Raw genomic sequence first — 16,348 nt, forward strand, 5'->3', positions numbered from 1 at the left:
CCACGGACTGGAGATGTGCTAGTGCATCCCCACTTCACAAAAGGGAATTTAAAAGGTGACACAATTAATAACAGACCTGCTAGTTTAATTTCTGTTCTGGGGAAAATAATGGAGTAAATGGTTAAAGAAGCATTGCAGGATCATCTAGACAAGACTGCAGTAATAATTCAGACACAGCATGGGTTTAAGGGAGAAAGTCTTGTCTGACCAATTTGATTGGATACTATCGTGTGGTCACAAAGGAACTGGATGAAAAAAATAATTTTGATATCATATACTTGGATTTCGGGAAAGCTTTTCATACTCTTGCACATGGAAGACTACTGCATAAGTTGGAGCAGTATGGCATTAAGGGCAAGTTACTGCTATGGATAAAAGGATGGCTGAGTGGGAGAAGACAGAGTGGTAATCAATGGACACTTCTATTTGTGGACTAATGTTATTAGTAGAGTCCCTGAGTTCAGTGTTGGACCCATTGTTGTTTTCTGCATTTATCAATGATATTGATGAAGGTATATCAGGCTTAATATCCAAGTTTGCAGATGATATGAAAGTCGGTAAGATTGTTAATGACAGTAAGAATGGTATGCTACTCCAACGGGATTTAGAAACATTCAGCAGATGGGCTGAAGTGGCAACTGAAGTTTAACATTGATAAATGCAAAGTACTGCATATCGATAGCAGTACCCCCAGAGAAATGTACCAACTGGGTGGTGTTACTCAGGGTAGTGGAGAATGAAAGAGACCTGAGGGTAATTGTGCCGTCAGATATGAAGTTTTCTGTACAGTGCAGACAGGCTGCAAGAGTAGCCTTGTCAACGTTATATAGAAATTCTGCTAGCAGGGATAGCGAGGTGATTATCCCCTTTGTATAAAGCAATAGTCAGGCCACACCTTGAGTACTGCATACAGGTCTGGGGGCCTCATTTTAGAAAAGATGTAGAGCTGCTGGAATGAGTACAAAGAAGGGCAAAATGATTAGTGAGTGGAACAAAGGGTTGCTATTTCCAGAAAGGCTTATCGTCTGCAAATTGTAGTGTCTGAAGACTAGGCAACTGTGAGGTGTATAAGGCCTTGAATGGTTTGCACAAGCTCAGTGCTGATGAAATTCTTCCAATTTCTCAGATACTGCATGCTGTGAACTAGACAAACGCTCGGAGTGAATGAATGGGTGAAATGGGAAGGTGTGTTTTTTTTTTTTTTTTTTTTTTTTTTGGCTGATGCTATATAAGCTTGCTTTCTTGCATCATATGCCTCTACTAATGCTAACAAACTTACTTTAAAACTTTATCCCGTTTTTCCTTGAATTAATTTAAGCCTATCAACTTAGACAATGATAGATTTAAGTTTGTTCCAGCACTCAACCACCTGCTGGCTAAAGGAAAATTTCCACACATCTATTTCACAACAGTCTTTCCTTGATTTGAATTTATGCCCTCTCAGGTATGTAATCTGAGCAAGAGGAAGAATCCCATTATCGAACTTGCTCAAACCATTCAAAGCCTTATGCACCTCAATCAGATTACCTTGCAAGTGCCTAATTTCCAGATGCTGTAATTTGCAGAACATAAGCCTTTCTTGGTAAGAGCAACCCTTTTATCCCCTCGCAAATCTTGTTACCCTTCTCACATCTCTGTACTCTTTCCAGCAGCTCTACATCCCTCCTAAAATGAGGCCCCCAGACCTGTATGCAGTATTCAAGGTGTGGCCTGACCATTGCCTTATAAAAAGGGATAATAACCTCCTTATCCCTGCTAGCAAAATTCATATATATTATTGTAAGACCCCCCCATGAACTGCTCTGCCCTGTCTACACTACTCAGAAAACTTCATATCTGACAGCACAACCCCCCCCCTCTTTTTTTTTCATTGTCCACTACCCTGAGTGTTGTATTGCACAGTTGGCACGTTACTCTGGGGTTACTGCTAACTATATGCTTTAATTTGCATTTGTCAAATGTGTTTACTGCTATATATACATAAATGTTGGAGTAGATTTTCAAAATCACTACCTTTGAGTTCAGCTAATTCTGCCGTTCATGTGTGAATAGTGCTACCAAAAGATTCCGGCCAAAAATGAAAATTGTCTCTCTGTTGTTAGCACCATCGTGGATGAATTGAGCTTCCTCATTGAATAGATGTAACAGTACAGTTGGCAGCTTTCATTCAGCCAAGTTGTTGAACTGATTCAAGGTGTTGAACACATTACACTTGGTATGGATATATGCCTTCTTTATGTAATGTTCTCCAGACTCTTGATTGAGAAGCACTGAGATGTCTGGATATCTTTTGTGTGCTGACATGATGACTTTGTTTTACTGCTTCAGTGCTGTTCTTTTGCTTGGACACATTTTTTTGAATCACATGCTTATATGGGATGAATGCTAGGAACTGTATTTTGCATCTACATTCACACATAAGGGGTTATTCAAGGAAGAGGGGGTCAGATGTTTATCAAACTCTAACAGGGAGTTATATGATTTTGTAATAACTGAGAGAAAAGTGGAGTAGAAATTGAAGTTAAACTTAAGAAAGACATCTGGGGCAGATGGGATCTATCCAGTTATATTGAAGGAGGAGGCAGCAAGGGAAGTAAGCAAACCCTTAGCCATAATTATGAGAGTATCCTTAGAGTCAGGGGAAGTTCCCACGGACTGGAAATGTGCAAATGTATCTTCAGTTCACAAAGGGTGACATGAGTAATTACAGACTTGTTACTTTCGACTTCTGTTCCAGAGAAAATCATAGTCACTGGTTAAAGAAGCATTGAAGGATAATCTAGACAAGACAGCATGGGTTTGTTAAGGGGAAGTCTTTTATGACCAATTTGATTGGATACTATGATGTAGTTACAAAGGAACTGGGTGCAAAAAATAATTTGGATATATATATATTGATTTCAGGAAAGCTTTTGATGCTGTTTCACATGGATAACTGCTGTACAAATTGGAGCAGTATGGCATTAAGGGCAAGTTGCTACAATGGATGAAAGGATGGTTGAGTGGGAGAAGATGGAGAGTGATAATCAATGGACACTGCTTTTCGTGGACTAAGGTGTTGGGCCCATTGTTGTTTTGTATATTTATCAATTATATTAATGAAGGTATATCAAGCCTAATGTCAAATTTGCAGATGATGCAGGGTTGTTAATAACAGTAATGACTTTTCCAGATCCTGTTGCAGCAGGATCTGGAAAAGTTGTGCAGATGGGCTCAGAAGTGGCAACTGAAGCTTAACATTGACAAATGCAGAGTACTGCATATGGGTAGCAGTAACCCCAGAGAAATGTACCAACTGAGTTGTGTTACACTCAGGGTTGTGGAGAATGAGAGACCTGGGAGTAATTGTTCAGTCAGATATGAAGTTTTCCGACAGTGCAGACAGGCTGCCAGAGTAGGTCATGGGGTGTTGTCAACGATATACAGGAATTTTGCTAGCAGGGGTAAGAAGTGATTATCCTCTTGTATAAGGCAATGGTCAAGCCACACCTTGAGTACTGCATACAGATCTGGAAGCCTCATTTGAGGAAGGATATAGAGTTGCTAGAATGAGTACAGTGATGGGCAACAAGACTGGTGAGGGGAACAAAGGGATGCTCTTACAAGGAAAGGCTTAAGTTCTGCAAATTGCAGCATCTGGAGACGAGGCACCTGCAAGCTAATCTGATTGAGGTGTATAAGGCCTTGATTAGATTGAGCAAGCTCAATGCTGTTGGGATCCTTCTTCTCCCTCAGATTACATACCTGAGCAGGCATAAACTGAAATTGAGGAGAGACAGTTACCGAATAGATGTGCTGAAATTTGCCTTTGGTCTGCGAGTAGTTGATTGCTGGAACCAACTTCCATCTGTCATTGTGGAAGTTGACAGCTTAAATAAATTCAAGGAAGAAGTGGACAAATGTTTGGAGCAAATGGATGAGTGAAATGGGAAAGATTTTTTTTTTTTTTTTTTTTTTTTGGCTGATGCTATATAAGCTTGCTTTCTTGCATCGTATGCCCGTACTAATGCTAATTGAACCAGTACTTCATATTTAGAGAACTTAGATAGTAAATTGCCAATTCGTAACTGTGCAACTCAGAAAACATTGCAATGACAGCATTTCCATCACAAAATCCATAAACATATGCCACATTGGCATATTCACCCCTGTAATTGTAAGAGGCATCTTGAAAATGTGTTTTAAATTTATGAAACACAAAGTAACGACACTGTGCATGACACTACTCAGTACACTCCATGTGTTTTGTTGGGCTGTGATTGATCAAGGTCGCATTAGTATGAATCACAGTGATGTGTTGCTCAGAATCTATGAACATTATATAACTGTAATTATTGAATTTGACTCTTGTTTGTTTTGTATGAAATTTTTTTTATTTGAAATTGCCTCAGAAACCAGTACCTGAAGTTATACCATATCTTCGTGAATCACTCTGTATATACGGTTGAACTTGATCTTGTTCTAAACATTTTACTCCTTGTAAATGTTTCCTTTTATACAGAAACACACAGCCTTTGCAATATTTTCTTCAAAAGAAGATGCAGAAAATGCTCTGAAACGTCTACATCAGATGGAAATCTTGAACTGTCGATTAATTGTGGAATATGCTAGATTACCACATCAGAAACACATTCCTCATGAATGTGATTTTCCTAAGTATGTAAATGTTATTAAAATGATATGATAAAATGCTAACATTGTAATTCAGTTGGTTTTCTTGAATGGCCATATGTATTTTTCCATATACATTTTGGCCAAAGTATTGTAAGATTTATAAATATATTGAGTTAATCAAATTACTTGAAATGAAAGCATTTTCCCTATGTAGGGTTTAGAAGCTTTTTATTACTAATAGAGCCCAAAAATCATATGTTCCACAGACATTTACTTCTCCACATTTCAGTGACTGCAAAATTAATAAAATTAATAAAATTAAATAAAATAAAATAAATAATATTAAAATTAAATAAAATGAAATAAATAATATTTAATCATATTAATACTAAAGGTAAACACGTTGTTTTTGTTGTTATGTAGGCTTCACGACACGGCAACTATGGCCAAGTTTTGTCTGTCAGAGTCACTATATTCATTTTACTGAATTATGGATAAAATATCAAAGTGTATGTATTATTCTAAGATGTTTAATATACATAAAGAGTTCACTTAGGTTTTCCTTGTCACCAAGTACAGTCATTCCTCGATTTGCGTGGGGGGTTACATTCCAGAAAAACACCGCACGGTCTAAGTCCGCACAATGCGAAATGGAGTTTATGACATAATGAGGGTTCCATACCTGTACACAAAAAAAAAAGGGCAAAAAAAAAATTAAATTGAAAAAAATTGTTTTCATTCGGTAATGAAAAAATTAGAAACATGTCCATAAAATTAATCTTGCTTAATACTTATCTCTAGATTTTTAATCTAAATTCATTGCTTCTTCGTCACTGTTTCCCTGTGATAAACTTGCAACAGTATCCAGCACTTTTTGAAAAAAATTAGTTAAAATTGCTTGCTTAGAAGCATGCTGTTTTTCTCTATAAATTTCTTTATAAGGAACTAAAGCTAATGATAAAGTTCTGCAAAAATCTAAACTCCTCTCCAAATTAGGATTCATATCCAGAACTTCTTGGCTAAGCTGATTTGCAAGTCTTAAAAACTCAGCTAATCTCTTCACGGTCAATTTTTTGTGTGCATCTTCTTTTTTCTTTTTATCATTTTTGTTATCTTCTTCACATTGCAAAAAAATATCGTCCACTGATAATTGTTCTCTGTGATATTCAAGGAGCTCTGTGATATCTGCTGGTTCCAGTTCTTCAAATCCCTCTCCGCTAATCATTTTGCCAATTCCCACAATCTCAACTACCTCCGGCATTTCAACTGTGGCTTCTTTAATGCAGCTTTGTGGCCACAGCTTTTTCCACACCACATTCATTGTTGAGTTCTTAACTTCATCCCATGCAAATTCAATATTTTTTACAGCATCAAGAATGTTATAATCTGCCAATAATCTCAAATTGAAAGACTGCCTATTCCATCAGTAGCTTCTACCGATTGTAAAAAAGATCTTCTTAGGTAATAAAGTTTGAAGGAAGCTATAAGACCTTGGTCTATTGGCTGAATTAACAAACTTGTATTTGCTGGAAGAAAGGTAACTTTCACATTTGGGTGCAGATCAGACAAATGTGATGACTGGGCACATTGTCAAGAATGACTGGGCACATTGTCAAGAATGACTGGGCACATTGTCAAGAATGAGCAAGATTTTGAATGCTATGTTCTTCTTCAGGCAATATATATTTTTGTCTCGACGCAAAAGCAATTTAAAAACCAATCCTCGAAGATTTTAGCTGCATTATTACAAATTTTAATAAAATTTCAATATTACAAATTTTCACTGCATTATCCACCAACAAAATCTGTGTGCAAAATCGATTAAATTCACAAATGTTATGGAAGTTGTAGTAGCCAGTATTAACTTTATTAAGTCACGTGCACTTAATCACCGCCAATTTAAGGAGTATTTGGCAGACCTATTTTCGAATTATGAAGATGTGTCTTATAATTGTGAAGTGAGGTGGTTGAGTAAAGGTAAAATGTTAAAACGATTTTATGATCTGAGACAAGACATTGCAGATTTTATGGACATAAAAGGAAACACAATTAACCAAGTAAAAGATGCTGAGTGGGTGTGTGATTTAGCATTACTTGTAGATGTCACTGGATACCTAAATGAACTGAATCTCAAATTGCAAAAACAAGGACAATTGGTTCATGAACTGCATGGACATGTCAAAGCTTTTTGTAATAAACTAAGATTGTTGGAAAGTCAGATAAGAGCTAAAAATTGTTATCATTTTCCTACTCTAGCAACTCATAAAAATATCCCTTATAATTGTTATGGAGAAGAACTGAAGGCACTAATAGAGCAATTTGATACAAGGTTTGCCGACTTCCGAAACAAAGACTCCACATTTGCTATATTTGCTCGTCCGATGGATGCTGATGTAAATAATATGCCAGAAAACTTAGATGGAACTTATTGAGCTTCAGGCGGATTTAGTGCTAAAATCACAATTTGACAACATTGCTTTGACGGATTTTTATAAATTTTATTTGGTGGAAGCAAAATATACAAATTTACGCACCTTTTCAAGAAAATTCATTTGCCTTTTCTGCAGCACATATGTGTGAACAGTTTTTTTTTTTTTCGAGGATGAAATACAATAAATCAAATTCAGACAAGAATAATGGACGAAAACCTCAAATTCTATGCGATTTATCCTTAAGTAATATTAACATCAATATTGATACTCTCGTAGTTCAAGTACAAGGCCAATCTTCACATTAAATTGTTATGTCATTCATTATATTATAAAATTTATGTAGAGCTTTATACCAAAGCATTATATTATAAATAAATGAAATATGAAGTAGCAACTTGTTTTAATTCATTTAATATTAATTTATTTTATTTAATAATTTGGTCCGGCCCTTGACTTGGAGACAGAATGATAATTTGGCCTCCAAACTAGGAAAGGTTGCCTATGCCTGATATAATACATTACTACTGTGCATGTGTTTATTTGTTCAGGCAGAAATAAGAAAGGAGGTCCAACTCTTAAAGAATTTTGTAAAGAATTCCATATTTTAGATTCAATCAAAATAATAAAACGAGCCTGGAACAGAATTACAGAGAAGAACATGAAGGGTGTTTGGAATAAACTCTGTCATCAGTTTATTAATAATTTTGAATGATTTCAAGAACCAGCAGAGATGGTACAAAATGAAACAGAAGCTGTCATTAATATTGCTAACCAGTTGCAGCTTGAGGTTTCTACAACTAATGTCACTGATCTGCTTCAAACACACAATGGAGAGCTCACAAACGAAGACCTTGAAATAGCAAAATGTGAAGCCGAGGAAGAAGATTTAACAACTGAAAATCCTGTTCGTTCCTTCACTCTCAAGGGACTTGACAAAGCTTTTCAACACATAGAAAAAGATTGAAATTTTCTAGTCAGAAGGTTCAAATTTTGAGTGCACTAGAAAAGTTACTGCAGAGATAAAAAAAAAAAAAAAAAAATGCTTGTGCATGCTATCATGAAATTTATAAAGAAAAATTAAGACTGCCTTCGAAACAAACTACTCTTGAAGCATTTCTGAAGAAGAAGACTCCTCCTTGTGCTTCTAACAAACTAATGAGTGCCGAGCCAATAACGAGTGAAGAATCATCAACCAGTGCGCATTTAGTCAACGATGATGAAGAATAAACATTAACATTTGTATGACGAAGCCCCTAACTGCTAAATACTGTCAATCTGCCAGCCTTCACTGGACCAGCATGGCAGATTATGGTCCATTTTCCTCAACATGAATCATTGAGGAGGCTTCCATTCTGCAGTGGGTTGAAAATGGCTGCAGTTTGCTTTTTTTTGTTTGTTTTGTTTACCTTTATTTAACATTACTATGATCAAATTTCACTGTTGAGAACGTAACCCCTGTTTTTAACATTACATCTATGCGAAATAATTTCCTGCTTTAAGAGCTTGTGCTAGGAACTAATTAACTCATAAAGTCGCGAACTACCTGTGTATATATATATATATATATATATATATATATATATATATATAAAAAGAAAATTTGAAAATGTAAGCACAAACACAGCACAAGAAGTGGGTGCTTAGGCAGCATTAGCATTAGTAGAGGCATATGATGCAAGAAAGCAAGCTTATACAGCATCAGCCAAAAAAAAAAAAAAAAATCCCACTTCACCCATTCATTCGCTCCAAACATTTGTCTAGTTCTGCCTTGAATTTATTTAAGCTGTCAACTTCTACCATGACAGATAGAAGTTTGTTCCAACAATCAATCATCCACTGGCTAAAGGCAAATTTCTGCACATCTATTCTACAACTGTCTTTACTCAATTTGAATTTATGCCCCCTCATACAATTAATCTGGGCAAGAGGAAGAATCCCATCGGCATTGAGCTTGCTCAAACTATTCAAGGCCTTATGCAACTCAATCAGATCACCTCGCAGGTGCTTAGTCTCCAGACGCTGTAATTTGCAAAACTTAAGCCTTTCTTTGTAAGAACAAACCTTTGTTCCATTCACTAATCTTGTTTCCCTTCTCTGTACTCTTTCCAGCAGCTCTACATCCTTCCTAAATACGATGCTTCCAGACCTGTATATAGTACTCAAGATGTGGCCTGACCATTGCCTTATAGAAGGGGATAATCACCTCCTTATCCCTAGTGTCGACGTCACTTGCTTTTTCCTCGGCCGCCATTGTCAACTGTGCCTTAAATTTTAATAATTTCCTGTGTTCATTAGTGCCATATTATTTTAAATAAATTGTGCAACCATGTCTTTTAAGTGTAGTGGTGAATCTGTGCCATCATATGTTAAAAAAAGCTGCAAATCTGTAATGATTGAAGTGAAAATGGACATTATTCATTTTATGGAATCTGGTGAGTAGCATTCAGAGGTGTGCAGGACCTTAAACTTAACACCTTCTACTGTTACCATTATTATAAATAATGCCGAAAAGATCCAGCAGTCGCATACAGGAATTGTTAATGAGTGTTTTCTAGAACAACCTATTCAAGGATGAGATAATGGAGAAGATGAAGTTATTAGTGCTGTGGATAGATAATATGAACCAAAATAACATTCCTCTCATAGGCAACAGTAATGGACGAGGCTAAGAGCATATTGAATGAAATTAATGAGGAATTTGGAGGGACTGAATCATTTTTGGCTAGTAGGGGCTGGTTTTCCCTGTTCAAAAACCGGACCAGAATTCACAATGTGAGAATTACTGGTGAGGTGGCTAGGGCCAACACTGTAAGTGCTGAGGAATATTCTTCCATATTCTAAAAGTTAATGGATGAAGGCTGTTACACCCCAGATTTGGTCTTGAATGTTGATGAAACGGGGCTGTACTGGAAGAAGATTCCTGACATAGCCTGTGAAGAGAGGTCTGTCCCTGGTATTAAGGCTGAAAAAGATCGACTTACATTACTTCTGGGTGGTAATGCATCAGGCACTTTAAATTAAAGCAGATGTTGGTGTACCATTCAGAGAATCCATGTGTTATGAAGGGCATTATGAAGACTCTACTTCCTGTTTTTAAGCACTCTAATAAGAAGGTGTGGGTGACCCAGTCTCTTTTTAGTGAATGATGAACTTCATACGTTTGTCCAGAGGTGGCCCAGTTTTGTGCAGCAAACAACTTGCCCGAAAATGTTGTTTAGCCCTTGACAACTCTCCTGGACATTCAGCCAATCTTGAAAATATCCCTAACAACATTCTGAATGTGAAGGTTGTTTATTTGCCACCCAACACCACCTCACTGTTGCAGCCAATGGATCAGGAATTATTGTGACCTTCAAAGCATGCTATTTACGTACGACCTTCAAAGGGATTGTCTAGACAGTGCAGGCATTGCATCTAACTCAGTGACTGTGAGGGACTACTGGAAGTCCTACAACATCCTTAAGGTAAGGCCGAAGGTAACATTGCTGCAGCCTGGAAAGAAGTGTTGCAATCATGCATGAATGCCGTTTGGAGGAAATTGTGGCCTGATGCAGTGTCTCACTTTCGGGAGTTTGAGCCACTTTCAGTAGTGGCTGAAGATGTCGCTCAGATGGCTGCGGATGTTGGCCTTGACAGAGTTGACTAATGATGTCAGTGAGTTGCTGCAAAGCCATGATGAGCATCTTTCAGAGGAGGACTTAAGAGGAGCTAGCTGAACAGGATTCTGAGGAGGAAGAGCAGACGATTGTGCCAGTTAGGACCCTAACCACAAAGACACTTCAATCAGTGTTGGCACAAATACAAACAGACTGCGAACCTCTATGTGAATACAGCTGTTCCATCCAAAGAGCTGTTACTAACATATTGAAGCCCTACTACAATATGTTAGAAGAGAAAGACTCACCAGATGTCATTTCTGCAGTTCTTTTTCTAAGGACAAAGAACCTGCAGAACCAGTCAGTCCCCTTCATCAGGCCCATTCCATTAACAAAGCTTCATTACTCAACTGTCAAAGAACATCAATAAGGTGGGGGGGCAGATAGTAGCGTTACTATATACTCCAAAGGTGGCTCTATAGGAATGAAGTACTGGAATTCCCTGACTTATGTAAGGGTTGCGTTCCACGGAATGCTACGTAAGTTAAGGAATTTCCCCCATGCTTGTGCAGCACTCGCAACTGTGTTAGCTGAATTGATTGAATCAAAAAAGAAATGTTCAATGAACACGTAAATAGAATTATTTATTGTGTTTATTGAATTTTTTATCTCATGTGCAGGAAAAATTACAAAAGCGTGCAATTTAAAAAAAATTCAAAATTATAAAATTGCAAAAAAAAGAGGAGACAGGCATAACGTCCGTAAGTTTTACCTCTCGAACATCGTTGCCAGAATCGACGTCTTCAGCTGATAATTACGCTGCTGCGGAGGTTGAGGGCTGTGGCGATTTAGAAGGGGTCGGCCACCCAACCCTTCCAAAAGAACATATTAACGGATGACTGGACAGTGGCTTTTTTCTTTTCATCACAGATTTCTTTGTACCAAGCAAGCATATCATTCGCCCCTCTGTTAACTTTTAAGAATCGTTCACTGTCAGGATCAATCTTCTCAAGCCTTGCCATTGCCAATGCAATTTCACGAAATGCCATTGCCATCTCTCTGGTGATGAAGCATCTCGGCTCCTCATTTGGTTCACCTTGAGCTTCGTCAGCATTTTCTTCTTTCACTATTGCTGCCAGCAAGTCAATATGTTATTCATTAGATAATTCCTTGTCTTCTTCCTCTATTAACTCCTCCACATCTTTGGCATCAACCTCCATCTGAAGTAGCTCTGCAACCTTTACAATCTTATCTGTAACCTCTTCATATGATTCATCTTTTTCAAATCCTTTGTAGCCTTTTACATGTCGTGGGCATATTTTCTTCCATCGCCATTTAAACAACTTTTAGTAATTTCTGCCCAGGCCTTATTAATGTTTAAGGTGCCGTAGTAAATATTATAAGATTTCCAAAAGTCTCTGAACGTAAAATTTTTCTCACTGTCTACTGCAGACAATGTATGAACAAATGTTGTGCATAAATAGTATGGTTTTAAATTCGAAATAACGCCCTGATCCATAGGTTGGATGATTGAAGTCGTTTTTGGTGGTAAAAATATGACTCATGTTCGAATCGAAATCATCTAGATGCATAGGACATCCAGGAACGTTATCTGATAGAAGCAAAATTGTGAAAGGAACTTCATTGTCTTTACAATGTTTTTCAACTCGGGAATGAAGCAGCATTTAAACCAATCTTCAAAGAGATAATGTTATCCATGCTCTGGTTCGATCAGAAATGCATGGGTGGGGTGGCTTTATTGATGCCCTTATATGCATGAGGATTTCCAGAATGGTACACAAGCAGTGGTTTTAATCTATAATCTCCCGCTGCATCAGCCCCAAGCAAGAGCATCACCCTATCTTTTGACGCCTTGAAACCTGGCATTGTGTTTTCCTCTTTAGCAATGTATGTTCGATCCGGCATTTTTTTTCCAATACAGAGCAGTCTCATCAATGTTAAAAATTTGCTGCGCTGAATAGCCACGTCATCAATAGTTTTTTCCAACACATCACAAAATTTCTCTGCAGCTGCAGAATCGGCACTGGCAACTTCACTGCATACTTTAACATTGTGGAAACCAGTGTGATGCTTGAACGTATTAAACAACCCATTGCTTGCCATGAATTTGGGTTGGGTTGGGGTTCGCCATACTTATCCTTAATATCTTTATAAATACTTGTTGCTTTTGCTTGAATGGTCATTAGACTTGGGAGCACTCGCTTCTGAATCTGGTTTTCCATCCATATTATTAACTGTTGTTCCATCTTCGATATAGCACCTGAACGCTTTTTTGTGATCACTGTTGATCCTTTGACATGTTCTTTTATGTGCGCAATGTCCTTTAAAATAGTATTCACTATTGAAGCAGGGACACCTAATACCCTAGCAACAGAAGACAAACTTTGTCTTGCTTTGTACTTCTTAATCATTTTCATCTTCATTTCTAAATCAATTTTGTTTCATTTTCTGGCACTACCACCACTTTCACTTTTCATTGGTCACTTTCCCTTCATCATTGTAATATGTAAATAGGAATGAAGAGAAGTTTCTGAAAATTTGTTTTTTATATGATTGAATATTTCAGTGAAGGGAACATATTTCACCATAATAGCATAAAAACCCACACAATTGCAGTTATCGGTATTATCGCAAGTGCAATAAGATCGAGTTTACTACCCGTTTTTAATTAGATAGATGCACGAACAGAAAAGCCCAATAAGCCAGAAAGTGCAAATTGTTTTTGTTTTTCGGTCGTGACCTCCAGAAACGTGCTTTAGAAAAATATCACAAAGGCATTCAAAATTAATTCTTATAATGGAACATATGATAACGATGAAAGAGTAGTGCAATTTCCATTATAAAAATGGCCTTTTTAGAGAGATAAGTAGCTTAGTAATATAGCGAAAATTTTCAACTTCCAAGGACTTGGAATGAATTAAAAAAAACAAACAAAAAAAAAACACAGTGTTATTGGTTTCCCATTATGATATTTTCACGATACCCTCATTTATTCCTATGGGATGCAGAATACGCAAATTTTTTAAGTTTGCACCGGTCAGCAAAAACTTACGTAAAGTCGAATTTCCGTAAGTCGAGTATTACGTAAGTTGGGGAGTTCATGTACTAAGTTAAATTTTTATTTTATTATTTATATTTTATCTATAAATATTATTTATATCTCATAATTTTAAAATAATTATAAATATTAAATATAAAAAACATTAATTTTATGGTTCAATTTTCATTGTGAAGGAACCCATCTCATTTAAATACGTTATAATTCTTCCTCGATTAACGCTCCGTCAACTAATGACCCGAGGTGGTGGAACATGGAACCCCAGCGTAAATCAGTGCCTACCTGTATGTGTGTATATATATATATATACATATATACAACAATTTAACCTGATGTCCAAATTTTAAACCCTATAACAACTAATTCTACAATTCACTTTAGAAATCAGTAATACTTTGGCTGACCCCCATCTGGTTTATTCCACCCACTTCTCTCCCTTTTTTCCTTTTATTCATAAAAAATTTCTCCATAAAAAATTTTCCCCTCAATAGTTTAAGCATTTTATTTTCCAACGTATTTTTCTGGCATATTATTTGACATAAACAAAATCATATCAGAAATATACATATACCTGCTTCACCCCACTATTCAATTCAGTCTAGTTAATTATACATTTTCCCAAATAGCCAAAAATTGATTCCAATGCACATAGGGCTAGAAAAAATCACCACTGTGGGAGGATGTAAATAGTTATCGACTGAGCACACATTGACTGCTATACTGTAGAAAGGTTATACCAGTCCTTGCTTCAGTGGATAACATTATAATTTAGTTTCTTTTAATATTACAATATAACTTCTTTTTATTCCTCTATGTATCTACCTTTAATCTAATCATTATCAAAAATGACTTTACATTAACATTTACAAATGTATTAGTTAATATCAAAATGATTCATTAATATCTAAATTTGCCATTCATCCAACATAAACATAGAGTTGCGAAAACCTAGAATTATATAAAATAATTGTTTGCTGCCAGGCCAGCAAATTTGCCAGCCTATAAATTCAGCCACAGACTGATATATAGTCTTTTCTCCTGCTAACCGCTATCCGCAATGTTTTTCGAAAATTTCAGGTAAATACTGCAGTATCTTATGCTAATGAATACCTTTTGGAGTCCAATCCCAGTTTACTGGAAGTACCAAATGTAAAATAAAATTAATTTTTGGTCACATATTATCAAAATTAAATGGGATATACCAAAATTGAAAATAGTAAAACTGTTATCCGGACTACAGAAAAGAGTATGCATGAGACATTCATTTCATTTGGATCTGTCTGTTCAAAGCTCCTAATGAAGTAGCGGAGAGATGACCATGTCATAGTAAAATTAGGATTTAACATTAATAATAAAAATAAAAAATAAATAAAAAATAGGCAAACCTGCTACTGCTAGCACACCAAATTGCTAGTCAGCACGATTAGGCCTTAATGCCTTCCATCCAAGTTATAAATACGCCAGCAAAAATGTATAGTAAGCTCAGGAGCACAGGTTTCGAGAACAAGTGGAAAAATATCATCAGGACCTGTCATTTTCTTGGCATCAAGGCTGTTCAGAATTTTTCTGACATCGTTTTGACAGAAGACCAAAGGAAGCATTGAACAGAGTATAGTGGGAATGGTAGGAGGTGGTTTACCAAGATTGTTGATACACGAGTTAGAAGAAAAGTAGGATGCTACCATTCAGCTTTATCTTTGGCTGAAGTAGCAATAGAACCATATGGTTTTGACAGAGGTAGGAATAGAGATCGTCAAAAGTTACTGCCAATAGTTTTGGCAAGAGACCAGAATGCTTGACTGCCATTTGGGCAAGTAGCAGGTTTTCTACACTTAGCCTCTTCAAAATATAGTTTGGACTGATTAATAATTTCTTTCCAATTGTTGCGAGCTTCGGTGTAAGCAGAAAATGAATCTGGAGATTTGGATGCAAGCCAGATCTTCAGATTCATTTTCAATATGCAATGTGCAACAATCTTGAACAGCCTTAGCACATTTATTGGAAAACCAAGGCTTAAATAAAGGACAAGATTTTAAAGTGGAGTGTGGAATAAAGGATTCAATCCTTACAAGAATAATTTCCTGACACGATCTGAGTAAATGTTGATATCAGAAGATTTGAAACAGTAATCTGACCAAGGAAAAGAAGAAAAGAAACCTTACAGATCATCCCATTTTGCATTCTTGTAATGCAAAACAAGAGGTTGAGAATGACTATGAGAGAAAGGCTCCATTGCACGAGAGACCATCACCAAGTTTTGATCTGAGGTGCCTAGATGATCTCTCGCCTCAATCGTGTACTTAGAATAGTTGTTTGTGAGAAAACGTTCAGCATATTGGATGTGCAGTTAGAATTGTCTGTTATTCTGGTGGGTAAATGAACAGTCTGTATGAGGTCATTAGTAATTGGAAAAACCTCAGTGTCTTGACCAGCTGGTAGAAAATTAGAGTTCCACATAATTAGTGGAGTTAGGAGAATGTTAGAGACAACAGATGAATTTGAGAGAGTTTAAGCTGGAGAAGATTGAAAATAGGAGATTCCAAATTACTAAGTCTCTGACAGGGAATATCAGAGCAGATGTAAGTACCAGTACCACCGTTGAAGCGAAAAGGAATCATATAGCGAAA

The 16,348-nt window shown here is 36.6% G+C and overlaps 1 protein-coding gene across 1 annotated transcript in view; it reads left to right on the forward strand.

Moving 5' to 3' along the window:
• Positions 1 to 16,348, forward strand: part of LOC150085562 (RNA-binding region-containing protein 3) — a 201,272-nt gene that overhangs the window by 25,393 nt on the left and 159,531 nt on the right. Inside the window, exon 3 of the mRNA XM_090373348.1 lies at positions 4,502 to 4,656. Coding sequence (XP_090229474.1) covers positions 4,502 to 4,656 — 155 coding nt within the window. The remainder of the gene's footprint in view (positions 1 to 4,501; positions 4,657 to 16,348) is intronic.

The sequence above is a fragment of the Mastigoproctus giganteus genome, chromosome 5 (assembly GCF_048544385.1).
Source record: "Mastigoproctus giganteus isolate SK-2022 chromosome 5, ASM4854438v1, whole genome shotgun sequence".
In the NCBI taxonomy this organism is placed as follows: Eukaryota; Metazoa; Arthropoda; class Arachnida; order Uropygi; family Thelyphonidae; genus Mastigoproctus; species Mastigoproctus giganteus.